General features: G+C 51.8%; 1 protein-coding gene across 2 annotated transcripts in view; it reads left to right on the top strand.

Annotated features, from left to right (window-relative positions):
• CRTAC1 (cartilage acidic protein 1) overlaps positions 1–13,989 on the top strand; it is a 152,192-nt gene that overhangs the window by 119,920 nt on the left and 18,283 nt on the right. For both annotated transcript variants that reach the window (XM_053584905.1, XM_053584906.1), the window contains exons 7-11: positions 126–271; positions 2,826–2,962; positions 6,189–6,271; positions 7,134–7,234; positions 7,669–7,837. In XM_053584905.1, coding sequence (XP_053440880.1) covers positions 126–271; positions 2,826–2,962; positions 6,189–6,271; positions 7,134–7,234; positions 7,669–7,837 — 636 coding nt within the window. The remainder of the gene's footprint in view (positions 1–125; positions 272–2,825; positions 2,963–6,188; positions 6,272–7,133; positions 7,235–7,668; positions 7,838–13,989) is intronic.

Below are 13,989 nucleotides of genomic sequence, written 5' to 3'. Positions count from 1 at the left end.
CTCCCTGGAGGGCAGGAAGCATTCAAGGGCCACCTTCCTTCGTTGCTTGTCACAGAGCTCAGGCAAGGTGAGTAAGAGTGGGATGCAGGGATGCCACACTGAGGGTCTCTGCCTCTGCCTGCCAGGTGTGGACGACCCCCACCAGCATGGGCGAGGTGTTGCCCTGGCTGACTTCAACGGTGATGGCAAAGTGGACATCGTCTATGGCAACTGGAATGGCCCCCACCGCCTCTATCTGCAGATGGCTGCACACGGGAAGGTCCGCTTTCGGGTAAGAAGGGGCCTCCCCTCTCTCCCCCACCTGCTCGCTTTCGGGTAAGAAGGGGCCTCCCCTCTCACCCCCACCTGCTCTGCAGTGTCCCTGATGTGTCATAGGAGCTGCTGCCGTGGCCTGTGGCCCCCGGCAGGCTAAGAAGGGGCTTGGAGGGGTGGGAGTCGCAGTAGAGGGGTGATGGGCTCCAGCCCAGGCTTTGTGAAGATTACAATGCTCAGAGCAGAGGGAACCAGGTCGGCAGAGGAGCAGGGCCGCCTCCCAAGGTGGGCAGGAGCCCTGTGAGGTGGGCTTCATTCTCTGCATCAAGGACACTTTTCCTGGTGCCTCCAGGAAACCTGTAACCCAGCCTGAGCTTTTCAAATCGAGGTTCAAATCACGGCCAAAGTGGTGGGAGAGAGTGGGAGGTTAAAGGCATAGAATTCCCAGCAGCTGTCCCCAGGGACAAATAGCAGACGGTGGACAAGGTGGCCTCAGACCCCTCTCTGTGCCACGCCCCAAACTGTCAGTAGACTGAGGCTGTTAGTGGCAGGAATGGAGGCACCACCAGTGTGATGGGCTTTGGTTTAAGGCCTAGGGATCACTGAAGCTGATTTCAGGGATTGTTCTGCAGATACCTAGTTCTTGCCAAAAAAACCCTGAGCCAGTGAGAACATTCCTGGAGAGGTCCCTGGGGCCATGAAACCTTGGAGTTTGCCTTATGTGTGACAATGAGGAGGCCCCCGCACAAGCTAGCACCTCATAAGCCGTCACCTGGGGTGCTCAGGCCCAGCCCTACCCCCCAGCTGAGGCCTGAGATCCTTTGGGGGCTGGGGAGCATGCTCTGAACGCAGGGTGCCGATCCCCCTGGGATCTTGGCAAAGATCAAGACAGGCGATTTCCACCTGCATTCAGCTTTCATTCTAACCCAGGTTCTCAACCGGGGTGATGTGCTGCCTTCCCCCAGGACATCTGACAATGTCTGGGGCATTTGGGTTGTCACAACTGGGGAAGGGGGGGCTAGTGCCATGTGTATATAGAGGACAGAGGTGTTGCTGAAATCCTACAGGGCACAGGACAGCCCGTTACAGCAAAGAATTATCCAGCCCTGAATGTCAACGGGCTGAGGCTGAAGACCTGGTTAACCAACTTGACGGCCCCTCCCCAGAGCTCATGGGAGCCATAGCAATGATAGTAACAACTGTCCCATTTGTCAGTTGCCTTCCATGTGCCAGGAACTGTGCTAAGAGCTTAACATACATTATCTTGGAAGCCCAGGCATTAGATGGGGCAACCCCAAGACGGCCATGGAGATTTCCATTTTTATAGGATCAATAGAATAATAACGGTTTACAAAGCCTGAGGTCTCTTTGTTCCCTAGCTCTTAAGGCTCTGCTCAATCCCCCCTGACCAGCTGGCCAGGCTTTTAATCAACCTCATTTCCGTGCTAATGGGGACAACCTCCTCCCTGGCCTCCCCAGAACAGTCAGCTCACCAGGTGGCCCAGCCAGCTCCTCCCTGTGGCCACTGGGAGAGGACCTACAACAAGAAGCTAAGGCAAGGCCAGGTCTGGGGCAGAGAGGCCTCCCAGCAACACCCACTGTGCCCTTCCCAGCCCTCTCCATGTGGATCCTAGGACTTGGATGGGCTCCCAGGGTCTTTAAGGGAAGAACCAACCTATAATGGGGTGTTCTGCTCAGAAACAAAAGGTCATCCTGCATAGCTCCCACTATTTCAGCGGCAAACCCACACCCAGGGCCACCCAGGGCCCCTTACAGCTGGGCATGGGGTCTCCCAGTGAGTCCTGGATGGGTGTAGGTGATGCTGAAGCCCTCCAAAGCAAACATCTCAAAAACAAAATTGAAAAGTCTCCCAAGAAACAATATTAGAGAGTAGAGGCAGCAAAAGCACAGCTATGGGCAGCCTCCTCCACCTTCCCAAGGCTGACAGCGGGGCAAGGCAAGGCAGGTTGCCAGCAATCCGTCTCAAGCCCACTTTGTGCCAAGCATTTTATGTGCAATCCTCACAATCTGGGCATGTTACTAATGAGGAAAGTGTGATCTGAGGGGTTCTGTAACTTGCCCAAGATCACACAGCCAGTCAGCAGTGGAGCCTGGATTCAAATGCACAGCAGAGCGTGGTGCCCAGCCAGCTCCCCAGAAGAGGAATGCGGCATCGTAGAAAGGGCACAACCTCTGGAATCAGCAGCCTTGGCTTCAGCCCCACTCATTAGCTATGACTTGGGCAGTTCCCCTCTCTCTCCAGGACTCATTTACCTCCACTGAAAAATGGGACCACTAATGTTTATGCTGCCTCAAGGGGGTGCCTGGAGGGGTTGATGTGGTCCTGACTGGGAAACAAATAAGCGCCTCACTGGTGTCTCTGAGGACTGTTATCCTCCCTTTTTTGTCTTCCTACAAGTAGCCTGAGGTCAGCCACCCCAGGTACCTTGCAGGGAGGTAGCAGAGGAGAGGTCGCCACCTTGCCTGTGATTGCCCCATGCACAGCAGAGGGGGGCTGGCCCTTTGCCCATGCCCACTGTCTTATCCGCTGACCACAGGCCTCTCTCCTGCAGGACATCGCCTCACCCAAGTTCTCCATGCCCTCCCCTGTCCGCACAGTCATTGCTGCTGACTTTGACAATGACCAGGAGCTGGAGATCTTCTTCAACAACATTGCCTACCGCAGCTCCTCGGCCAACCGCCTCTTCCGGTAGACACTATGGCCTGGCTTATGGCCCTTCATCCTTGGGCTGGTGGGGAGGAGGGTCACAGAGGAATCAGGAGAGGAGGGTTCTAAGGGTCAGGAGTCAGTGCCAAGGATGAGGAGATAGAAAGGACAGGGATTGAGAAAGAGGCTGAAGGAGGGAGAGTACTGGGCAAGAAGCCAGCCCTTTGCTGTTGGAGGGACATAGCAGAGGGACATGGCTCTAGTGTACCCAGAACCCATAAATCCACACCACCACAAAAACAGGGCAGAACCCATAAATCCACACCACCATAAAAGGGGGGTTATAAGATAAATCTGTTTGCGTAAACCTATGTTAAGCAAAGACAAACAGGTTTATTTACTGCAGGACTTCTCAGAGCCTTTAATATGACCATGAATATTTTAACTTTCCAAAAGATGCACTGAGAATTCCAAATAGATTTGTCTGTGGGACAGTTCCTTCAGAGCTGTTTGTCTCGGGACTGGTGTTCTGTAAAACATCCTTTGGGAAATGCTGGATGGCAAGCATTTCTGGTAGATGAGCAAAGGGAGTTTCAGAAGTGGAAGGAATCTTCAAGCATTTGGGTGTTGTGTCTAGCAAGGAACTTTCTGAGGCAACATTTGTCTAAAGGTGTCCAGAGACCGTTGGTATCAGAATCTACTGCAGTGTTTAAACACAGAATCTCAGGGCCCACCCCAGACTTCCTGATTTAGAATCTCAGGGGGTGAGGCACAGGAATCAGAAATAATGAGCACCAAATGGTTCTTATCACACTCAAGTTTGAGAACCACTGTTGAGGAACAAACCTCAGGACACACATGGCCTAAGATGTCCCTGTTCCTGGCCCAAAGCATTCTAATGGGGCTCAGGACTGGGAGAGAATGAGAGTGGACCGGGGACCTTGGATACAGGAAATGGACCAAATCACCTGCTCAGCCCCTCAAGGCTCCTGTTGGTCTCCCAGGAGGGCCCAGCTATTAATAAAAGGCGTGAGCTGTGACTAAGCGTGTTTTAAAATATAATTATTAACAAAGCATCAATCCTGGTTGGAGGTAATCACCCCCCGAAGGCACCAGATTTACTAATTAGGTGCCTTGCAAAAAGCTTATTCACAACTTCCAGATTAATTGCGAAAGATCAATTGCTAGTTAACAGAGACACTGCTTTCCTTCTCTGGCTAATAAAGTGTCACTTGCCAGAGCCCCTAAGCACTGAGGACTCCAGTGCTTCTGTCTCTGTGACCCAAGGACTCAGGCACCTCTTCCCTGTCTTCCTGGCCATGCAGCCTGCCCCAGACCTCCCACTTCCCCTCTAACCCCTTAAGGGTAAGCTAGGAGGGAGGACAGGGTGGGCTGGCCTGAGTGGACAGAGTCACCTCATAGCCACCCAGTGGGTTAGTGTGTTTGCGTCTATACAGCAGCAGCAGAAACCACTTCCCAGGTGCGCGGCTGTGCCCCAGGTCCCCATGGCAGATGGCTGGGTTCTGAGCACACAGCAGAGGACAGTGTGCATGTGAGGGCCTACAGCTGGGGCTGCCACTCAGCTGGAAGCTCTGGAAGTTTAACCCCTGCCTGGCTCACACCACGTGGGTTTCTCACCTGTCACTGAGTGGAACATCATGGGCTCCTTGGCCCTGGTGCTCTCGTGGGGGCGCACCAGATGCTAGAGATGCAAAGCTTCAGGGTGCTTGTGTCTACAAGCCCTATAATAATACCTAGGGCAACCGGAGAATTCACCCAGATGGGCGCTTAGTGAAGCCAAAGGGCCCAGCCCTCTTAATAATCACTGTGGGCAAACAGGGATGAACAGGGACTTTCCTGACTGAGGTGTGTACAGTCACCCCAGTAACATGTCTAGACAGGCCTCAGATCTGTTCTCCACCCACCAGCACTCTTGGTCTCCCTTGGGGATTCCTGCCCCGCCCCACCCCCACCCCACCTGGTCTCCATCCTTCTTTCTGCCCCTCACCCTCCCAACCCCCACACAGGGCCCAGCACACCGTAGCTGCTGCCTAAGAATGTGTTCAATGAACACTTTAGTGCAGGGGAATTACTGGATGTTGTCTGTAGGAATCCTTAACTGCATTGTCACCTGAACCAAGAGGTGTCTCTGCCCAGCTGTGTCAGAATCTGCAGGACACAAATGGTCACAGGGACTGTGACTGTCAGCAGGCTGAGGCATCACTCCCACGCACACCTACACTCAGGTCCACCTCACAGAGCATCTGTGAATTCTGCCGACTCTCCCTCAAGGGCCCACCAAGGCTCCAGCTCAGGGCACCCTGACCCCCTCCTGTCAGCGCTGGCCACATCACAGCCCCCTGGTATTTCTTTGTGATTTGGGAGATAAACAGCAATGGTCACATCACCCTGCAATGTGGCAGGGAGGGTGATGCCAATCCCTCCCTACCTGCTGCCTCCCCTATCATCGCTCTACACATCTAGGGAGGAGCACCAGGGCTATGATAACATAATGAGCAAGACAAATTTGGGAGGAAGGCTCATTGCCATCTTCAGAATTAAGCTTATGTGTGGAAAAAGAGCAAGAATAGCGTTTCCTGAAGCACATATTATCAAGATTCGGAGTTTAAAACAGATAGAACCCCTGCCACCAAAAGGGATCCTCTGCCTCCCTTTTGCCCCTGAAATTCACCCACATGTCCCACAGGCATGTGCCTGGAGCTCCCTGAGCGCCAGGCACTGTGTTAGGTGCTGCCTGAGAGATGCACAGACGACTGACTGAAACAAAGGCCCAGCCTGCAGAGAGCGCCATCTAGTGGTGGAGATAAGACGCGGTTTTGCAGAGCTTTTATGCTGGACAGCAGGTGGACAAAGGACAGCCGGGAAGGACAGCAGGGGAGGGTAGGGAGCATGTGTGTGGAGTTTGAATCCAGAACTAGGAAACCCAGGGGCTGCCTGAAGGAAAGCAAAGGTCTGTTGAAGGTGGTTCTACCCATGCCCCTTACCCATCCATCAGTTGCCCTTCCCTGGGCTGTCTATAATTCATCCATTAGAGAAGGAAAAATCAATATTTACCAATGTAAATTAAAATCCAAGAAGGGAACAGCCAAGGTACAGGCAGGACCTATCAGTAGAGAGTGGCTCTTTGGGCATCCAGCCCATGCACATTGGTATCCAGAGACACTCAGGTGACAGAATGGAGCACGTGGACCTTTAGGCCCTGGTTGTGCCTGCGACCACCAGAACAGTCTTGTCTGCTCTCCTACAGGGTCATCCGTAGGGAACACGGAGACCCCCTCATCGAGGAGCTCAATCCTGGGGATGCCTTGGAACCTGAGGGCCGGGGCACAGGTGAGGGGCAACTAGGGACTCCGTCCTGCACTCTCATCTCAGTGTTCCCCCTACCTTGGAGTAAAGGGCAGGAGGGACAGGGGCAGCCAATCCCTGATGGCTGAGATTCAAGGGCAGGGGTGACAGCAGAGGTGGGGGAGCCCCAGGGACTGTAGGCAGGAAGCAGAGGAGGAGATGGTCCATCCCCCAAACCCCAGGCTGCTAGTGGTGGGGGTGGGGCGGTGGGAATCTGGAGGTCTGTGGGCAGCAGCTTCCCTGCCATGCCTTGCTGAGTGAGGATGGAAAGGAGTGAGCCCCTCCTGCTCTCGGGCAGGAGATCCTGCCAACTCAGCCTCCCCTCTGCATTCATCATGGTGTCAGAGAGCACTGGGCCAAGAATCCCAAGACCTGGCTGTGCCATTGCCCCACTTCGCAGTCTTGGAAAAGCTGCTTTATCTTTTGGTCTTGTTCTATACATACATAATATAGGGATAATTATACCTGCCCTCCTCACCTCTCTCGGTTGTAATGAGAACCAAAAGGGGATGTGTATAGGCCAACACTTCACAAAATGACAAAAAGCTATGCAAAAATAAATATTATCCAAATCATAACAGAAAAACCAGAAGGAAGTCCGTAGGTTCTGAGTAATTTGCACCCACCCTCTCCATGGCAGGTCTTGGGGGAGGAAGGGAACTTGCTTCCGTGAGTCCCTATACAAGCTGGCTTGTGGGCAGGGGAGGAGGAAGCCCAGGTCCTCCTGCCCCAGGGCTGTGTTCTTCTCTGCCTCCCACACACGGCCCAGACACGCCCCTGACTGGGAGCCCCTGTCCCCTGGGGGTTTCCTAGCCAGTGGCAGAAATGAAATCTTTATTGTCCGTAGGGGGTGTGGTGACCGACTTTGATGGAGACGGCATGCTAGACCTCATCTTGTCCCACGGAGAGTCCATGGCTCAGCCACTGTCTGTCTTCCGGGGCAACCAGGTGTGCACAGACCCCAGGACCCACAAACCCAGCCTGGGGTGCTTTCCTGGTGGACGAGGGCAAAGTGACGGGATGCCAGCTTGGCCAGCAGGAAATGGAACCCCCAGGCCTGGAAGAAGCACCTAAATCCCCTGCAGGGCAGTAAACCTCGAGAAGGGTCGCCTCCTGGAACAAGCCTTCACCCCTCTGCCGGCCGTCTGCTGTCACTTCCCTGCCCCAAACCTATTTCCTGGTGTCTTGGATTTCCCTCCTGTCCTCCCAGGGCCTCTCCTTCCTTCACCAGCCCGTCTTCCCCTTCCCACCCTCCTTGCCCTCTTCCTCTCTCTGTTTCCTCCTCCCTCTTTCTTTCCTCCTCCTGCCCTCCTGCCCTCCTGCCTCTGTCCTGTCCTCCCCCTGACCTGCTGATGCCCCCACATCTCTATCCCTCCCTGCAGGGCTTCAACAACAACTGGCTGCGAGTGGTGCCACGGACCCAGTTTGGGGCCTTCGCCAGGGGGGCTAAGGTCGTGCTCTACACCAAGAAGAGTGGGGCCCACCTGAGGATCATTGATGGGGGCTCTGGCTACCTGTGCGAGATGGAGCCTGTGGCACATTTTGGCCTGGGTGAGTCGGGGCCCTGGAACAAGAAATAACCTGGATGTCCCTCCGTAGGTTAATGGTTCAACACACTGTGGTACATGTACCATGGAACATTACTCAGCAGGAAGAGGGATAAACTATGGATACATGAAACAACTTGGATAGGTCTCCAGGGCTCATCTGCAAAGGTCACATGCTGTATGATTCTGTTTATAAAACATGCTTTAAGTGACAAAGCTACAGATATGGAAAACAGATTGGTGGTTGCCAGGGGCTAGAGATAATGGGAAGGAGAGGGACGAGTGTGACTTTAAGTGGATAGCCTGAGGGCATCTTTGTGCAGATGAGACAGAAATCACCACATGTGATGAGATATGTCCTTGGTCGTGATGGTTACATGAATCTACACATGTAGATGTACACCCCTTGCGGCAGTGTCAGACCCCTGGTTTTGATATGAACTGTAGTTATGTGAGCTCTGGCCACTGGGGGGAACTGGGCGAAGGGTACACGCACAGGACTTCTCTGCACCATGTTCACAACTTCCTGTGAATCTATAATTATTTCTAAATAAAACATTTTTTTTGAGACAGTTTCACTATGTCGCCCTTGGTAGAGTGCCATGGCATCCCAGCTCACAGCAACCTCAAACTCGTGGGCCCAAGCAATTCTCTTGCCTCAGCCGCCCAAGTAGCTGGAGCTACAGGCTCCTGCCACAACATCTGGCTATTTTTTGGTTGCAGATGTCGTTGTTTAGCTGGCCCAGGCTGGGCTCGAACCCGCCAGCCTCGGTGTATGTGGCCAGTGCCCTACTCATTGAGCTATGGCACTGAGCCTAAATAAAACATTTTTAAAGAAATGCATGGGGGTGTAGAATTAGGAAAAAAAAGTCTAAAAAGTTTCTGACAGGAGGGGGGATTATAATAATGGAAAAAGACATTGGAAGACACCACAGGAGCCAAGATGTCTTTACTAAAAGGCAATGGTTAAGAAAGCATTTGAGTCAAATATTGTTAGGTTCAAAATCAGACACCTTCTCTGTGCATTAGCACTGCACAAAGTGATATAATTTTAATATAAAAAGAATAGGCAAGATGGTCTCAAGTTAATAAATATATGTTAATATCATACACACATCGTATGTGCAGAAAGAAACTGAAAAAAAATGCAAGAAGTGAAAACAGTGATTCTGTCTGAGTGACTGGATTAATATAGTAACTCTCACTCGTTCCAGACACAGTGCAGAGCACTTTACTCTTATTACTTCATTTAATCTTCGTGACTCACTTGTGAGATGGGCGATATTATTCCCACGTTATAAATGGGAAAATGGGAAAACTGAGGATCAGAACAATTAGGAAACCTGCTGCCCAAAGTCACGTGATACTTAAATGACAGAGCTGGGATTCAAACCCAGGCCTCCTTGAGGTTGTGATTTTTATTTTCTTCCATATGTTTTGTGTATGTGTGTGCTCCGATTTTTATAGGGAACACATAATATTTATGTGTGGGCTGAAAAAGAAGCAATAAATATTTAGAGGGCCCAGGGCCTGGTTATGTGACTGTATTCTCGGGCTATTTCACCCTGATGGGGCAGCCCAAGGTTGGAGCGTCTATCACTCTGAAGCCAGCCATTTGCTCTGCTGGCTTGAAAGGTACAAGATGACTTTCACATACACAGTCCTGTCTTGCAAAATGGTAGTAGCCTCATCGAGTTGTGGCTTATGCAAAGCACTTAGCCTGATGCGGCACATACTAACCACAGCATGAAAAATCATGACCCACATCCAGGAAACTGAGGCTGAGGTCATATAGCTTGTCCCAAATCACTCCAGAAAATAGGGAGAGCTGGATTTGGACCCCACTTCCTTGGGCATAATGATCTGAGTTCTGACCATTGCAATCACCACCTCCCATAGCCGTTATGTGTACAGCCAGGCAAGGCCCTTCACTCTGCTTCTTTTCTTACTGGACATCCACACCCCCTCAGTTACCATGTGACCCAAGTGACACCACCAAGCACCAAGATGATGGCCATGGCATGACAGGTGGAACGTTCATCCAGATGCCTGGTTGCCCATCAACCCATTAACCTCTTTATCTTCCCATGGAGCAGATAAGGAAGTTGAGGTGCACACAGCAAATCAGTGGTAAGGCCAGGACTGGCCTGAGGTTCTCCTTCCCTCATCCCATGGGCTGCCTCTGCTATTTTAAGATGTGTGCTGTGAGCCTCACTGAGTCCCTTCTCTGGCCAGAGTCTGCCCCTGCCGGGAGAAAAGACCTGCTTCCTCAATTTTGAGGCACTGGGTGGGACTTCTGTGGGATCAAGGGGGTGCAAGAGCTTCTTCTGGGCTGTCTGCCCCCCATGCTCAGGTTACATGCGCTGCACCTGGTCGAGAGCCCACCAGACTGCCTGTCCTTACTACCTTGCAAGGCCACAGGATTTGTTCTTGATCTGAACTGTGCCTCTCCCTGTAGGTCCCACACACCTCTCCCCACTTCCTAGCTAGCAGCAGACTGAGCCAGCTCACTACAAACCAGGAAACAAAAACACCAATAATCTACTTGCCTCCCTAGCCCTACTAGGGTCATGGCTCAGGCAGCTGGCTGCTTTGCGGGTGCCCTCCAGCCCCACCCCCACGGTCACCTTCATCTCTGCTAATTGTTTGCAAGTGACTCAGACCTGCCTCCCAGCCGGCTGGTCCTCATTTAGGGAAGGAAAATTCAGTGGCCCACATAAAAATTGCTTTATTAAAGTGCAAAAATATTCTACCAACTGTATTCCCACCATCTGTTTTGCTTGTAATTCTTCTGAAAAGCGCAATTTTGTGTGCCTATTTGATCCTTGTCCTTCAAAGGCTGCCAAGAGGTGACTTGATGTGGCTCCTGACCTCATGTCTCTGTGGTTAATGGGGGCCATTCCTCTGTGCCCCTCCCCTGCACACAGCTCTGGCAGACTGGCCAGCTGGAAGGTTGCCGCTGCATGGTGTCTGGAGGCCGGGTCCCCTTGGGTGTACAGCTTCGTAAAGACTTAAGATGTCTCACAGACAGCCTGAAGCAGAGGGGTCAAGCTGAGGACAGGAGACTGGGTTCCAGTCCCTGCTCAGACACCTGCAAGTCACTTCACCTTGTCAAACCTCAGTGTCTACATCAGGAGAATGAGGCTAAAACGCTCACTGCATAGGCACTGAAGTCCCTCCCCAGTCTCATCTCCTGTCCACGCCACCTAATACACATTCTCACACTCCATTTCCGCGACTTTGAACTTCTCCCTGATGTTTAAACACAGCATGCCCTTTCACACCTCTGTACCTTTGCCCGTCCTATATCATTTGTCTGGAATGTTCCTGCCTTCCCTTCTCTGCCTCACAGACTCTTATTCCTCCTGCAGCACCCAAATGAAATGGCCCATCTCTCTTACCGAATGGTACTGATGCTACTGCTGCACTTGCCCAGCCACTTGTGTTCATTGCTCCCACAGGAATCTTCTCCTCCAGAGTGGTGCCTGGATCTGTCTCATTCTCTGCTGAGTCCCAGACCCCTGAGCAGTGCTTGGCCCTTGCGTGGGGGTGGGGAGGGCATTAAAACACGGGTACAGCAGATAGGGGCTCTGGGATCAGACCTTAGTTGGGTAACTTTGGGTGATTCACTTCACCCAAAGTCTTACCTGTCTCATCTCAACATAGGAATTACGAACTAGTACCTTCCCCTTGGAGATGTGAAGATTCAGTGGGTTAACACTGTCAAGCACTTGTTTTGGTGTGGGGCACTTTGTAAATGTCAGCTGTCATCACCGACAAGTGGAAGCCTTCTGGGAACTGCAGGAGACCCAGTGTCCACCAGCCAGTGCTGACTGACAGGATACTGAGGGTAATGAATGCTCCCCAGTGCAGAGCTCGTATTCCAGGAACAAGGGCTGTGCTTCCTGGGATCACTAGGACTCTCAGCCAGCACCCCATCTTACAGATGAAGAAACTGAGGCCCAGAGAGGATGCCCAGGTCAGCAGAGGAGGGAGACTGTCTCGTGGCCCCAGCCCCTGGAGTCTGGATGGAGAGAGGCAGCAGGACTCAGAACTGGGTGCTGCAAGTGCCAGATGTAAATTTGTGCCTCTCTATGAATATGCAGTGACTTTTGAGTTATTTGTGGCACTTCAGTCAGGCTGGAAAATGTATTCATGTAGCTGTTCTGTTGTCTTAGGTGAGAAACATTTGCTTTTCTTTGTCTCCTTTTTTTTCAGAAATAGAAAATGTTTACGTTTTACATGTGCCACCTAATTTGGGCACTTGTACACCCTAAGAATCCCAAATCTCTTGCACCTCAAGATTCTACTTCAAAACCGAAAATAAAAATCTGTAGTGCCAACTACAGATCCCATTTTCACCGCCCGGCCCCACAAGGAAGAAATTATCTTCCCATATGGGACAGAGCAGAGGGAGAGGAGGTGCCGGGATTGCTGAGAAACAATTTCCCCTTGATACAGCAAGACCCAGAGCCACGAGGGAGAGGGTCTCTACGGGAAGAGACTGGGCCCTGAGTAAAACCCACGGGGACAGTGACTGCTACTCCTGAGACTTTTCCAGAGGGTGGCAGGTGGTCTTCGCCCTCATTAACTCAAAGCAGGACAGCAGCGAGGCTGGACATTCCAATGAGACTTCTCTGCAGGCCAGAGGGAAGAGGGAGCTAAACACGGGGAGGGTCAGGAAGCTGGGTGGTGTGGCCCTGCAATGTGTCACCTCCCCTGGAAGCCCCGATGGATGTCCTGGCTCTCTCTGATGCCATCCAAGCCCCCCAATCCCTGCATCCCAGGCACCTCCACACATACTCTCCTCACTGCATGTGGCCTCCAACCCCCTTCTCTATGAAATATTTTTACATCAAAATATTTTGTAGAGCACCCTCAACCTCACAGTAGCTATCGTTGCAAAATCCATTGGTGGATAGGCATGGCTAAGAGCTAATATACATTCAAGAGCACTTTAAGTTTAATTTGTTTTCTGACAGTATCTACATGCCCTAGTGCACACACGTGGGGATATATTTAGTCAGCCAGGAATGATGCTTGGGGGAGTATGTGGATTTGAGGACCCCCTATAGGACCGTGTGCCCTGGTGCCAGGCTCTGCCCTCTTCCCTGCAGGTGAGGCCCAGTCCCCCATCCATCACCCTTAGCCTGGCCTTGCCACGTGCTGGGCCTGTTTCCTTACACAGGGAGCTGGGTGGGCTCTGACAGTACCTAAACACCTGACAGATCTTTCTAAACTGCTTTCTGCCAAAGCCGGAACATGTTGCTTTAGGGCAGTGTGTGAATGGGCTCACGGTGACTTTCCCTGAGCTTCACATATTTTGTAAACATCTCAGCGTTGTAGAATGGCCTTTCTCCTGTGCTCCACACGCCAGCTCCTTATCCCCACATCTTTTCCAAGTTGTGCTTTTAATGTTTTTGTTTTTAAGAGAAAGGGGTCTCACTGTGTTGCCCAGGCTGACCTCACATGCACTCAAGCAAACCTGCTGCCTCATCCCCACGAGGAGGGACTACAGGTGCACACTACTCACCTGGCTCCTAGGGCTCAGCTCACGTGCCTCCTTCCCAAGAGGCTGTCCTGGCCCCGGCCAACCCCAAGTTCCTCTGTGCCTATTGCCCTATTTTTGGTCTCTTCACAGGGTTTATCGATATTTGACATGACTTATCTGTTCCTCTGTTTGACTTCCCACTAGAGTGGAAGCTCTGTGAGAACAGGGACCTCCCCAGGGACAAAAGTCAGTCCCGCCCCTAGCAGAGCTTAGTAACCAGAAATACCACAGGCATGTATAGGATGACAGAGCAAGCAGCCTCAGAGCTGGGATTTGTCCCTAGGTCTCCCAGAAACCCTCACTCTGCCATATTCTTTCCAACATGCCAGGTTAGTGGAAGAGCCAAGATTTGAACCCCAGACTCCTAAGTCAACCCACTCACCACCAGGCCTTGCCATCTTCCCAGATGCAGCCTCATACCACTTGGCCTGTCTCCTAGAGTGTAAGGTCTAGAGCTGCACTGTCCAATGTAGTAGCCACTTGCTATATGTGCTATTTAAGTGTGAATTAATTAGAATTAAATAAAATTTAAAATTCAGTTCCACAATCCTACTAGTCTCAACCACGTGTGGTAGTGGCTCCCCATATGGGACAGAGCAGATACA

Source organism: Nycticebus coucang, chromosome 3 (assembly GCF_027406575.1).
Source record: "Nycticebus coucang isolate mNycCou1 chromosome 3, mNycCou1.pri, whole genome shotgun sequence".
Classification (NCBI taxonomy): domain Eukaryota; kingdom Metazoa; phylum Chordata; class Mammalia; order Primates; family Lorisidae; genus Nycticebus; species Nycticebus coucang.
Note: the sequence above shows the minus strand (reverse complement) of the source record. Positions and strands in the feature narration are given on the sequence as shown.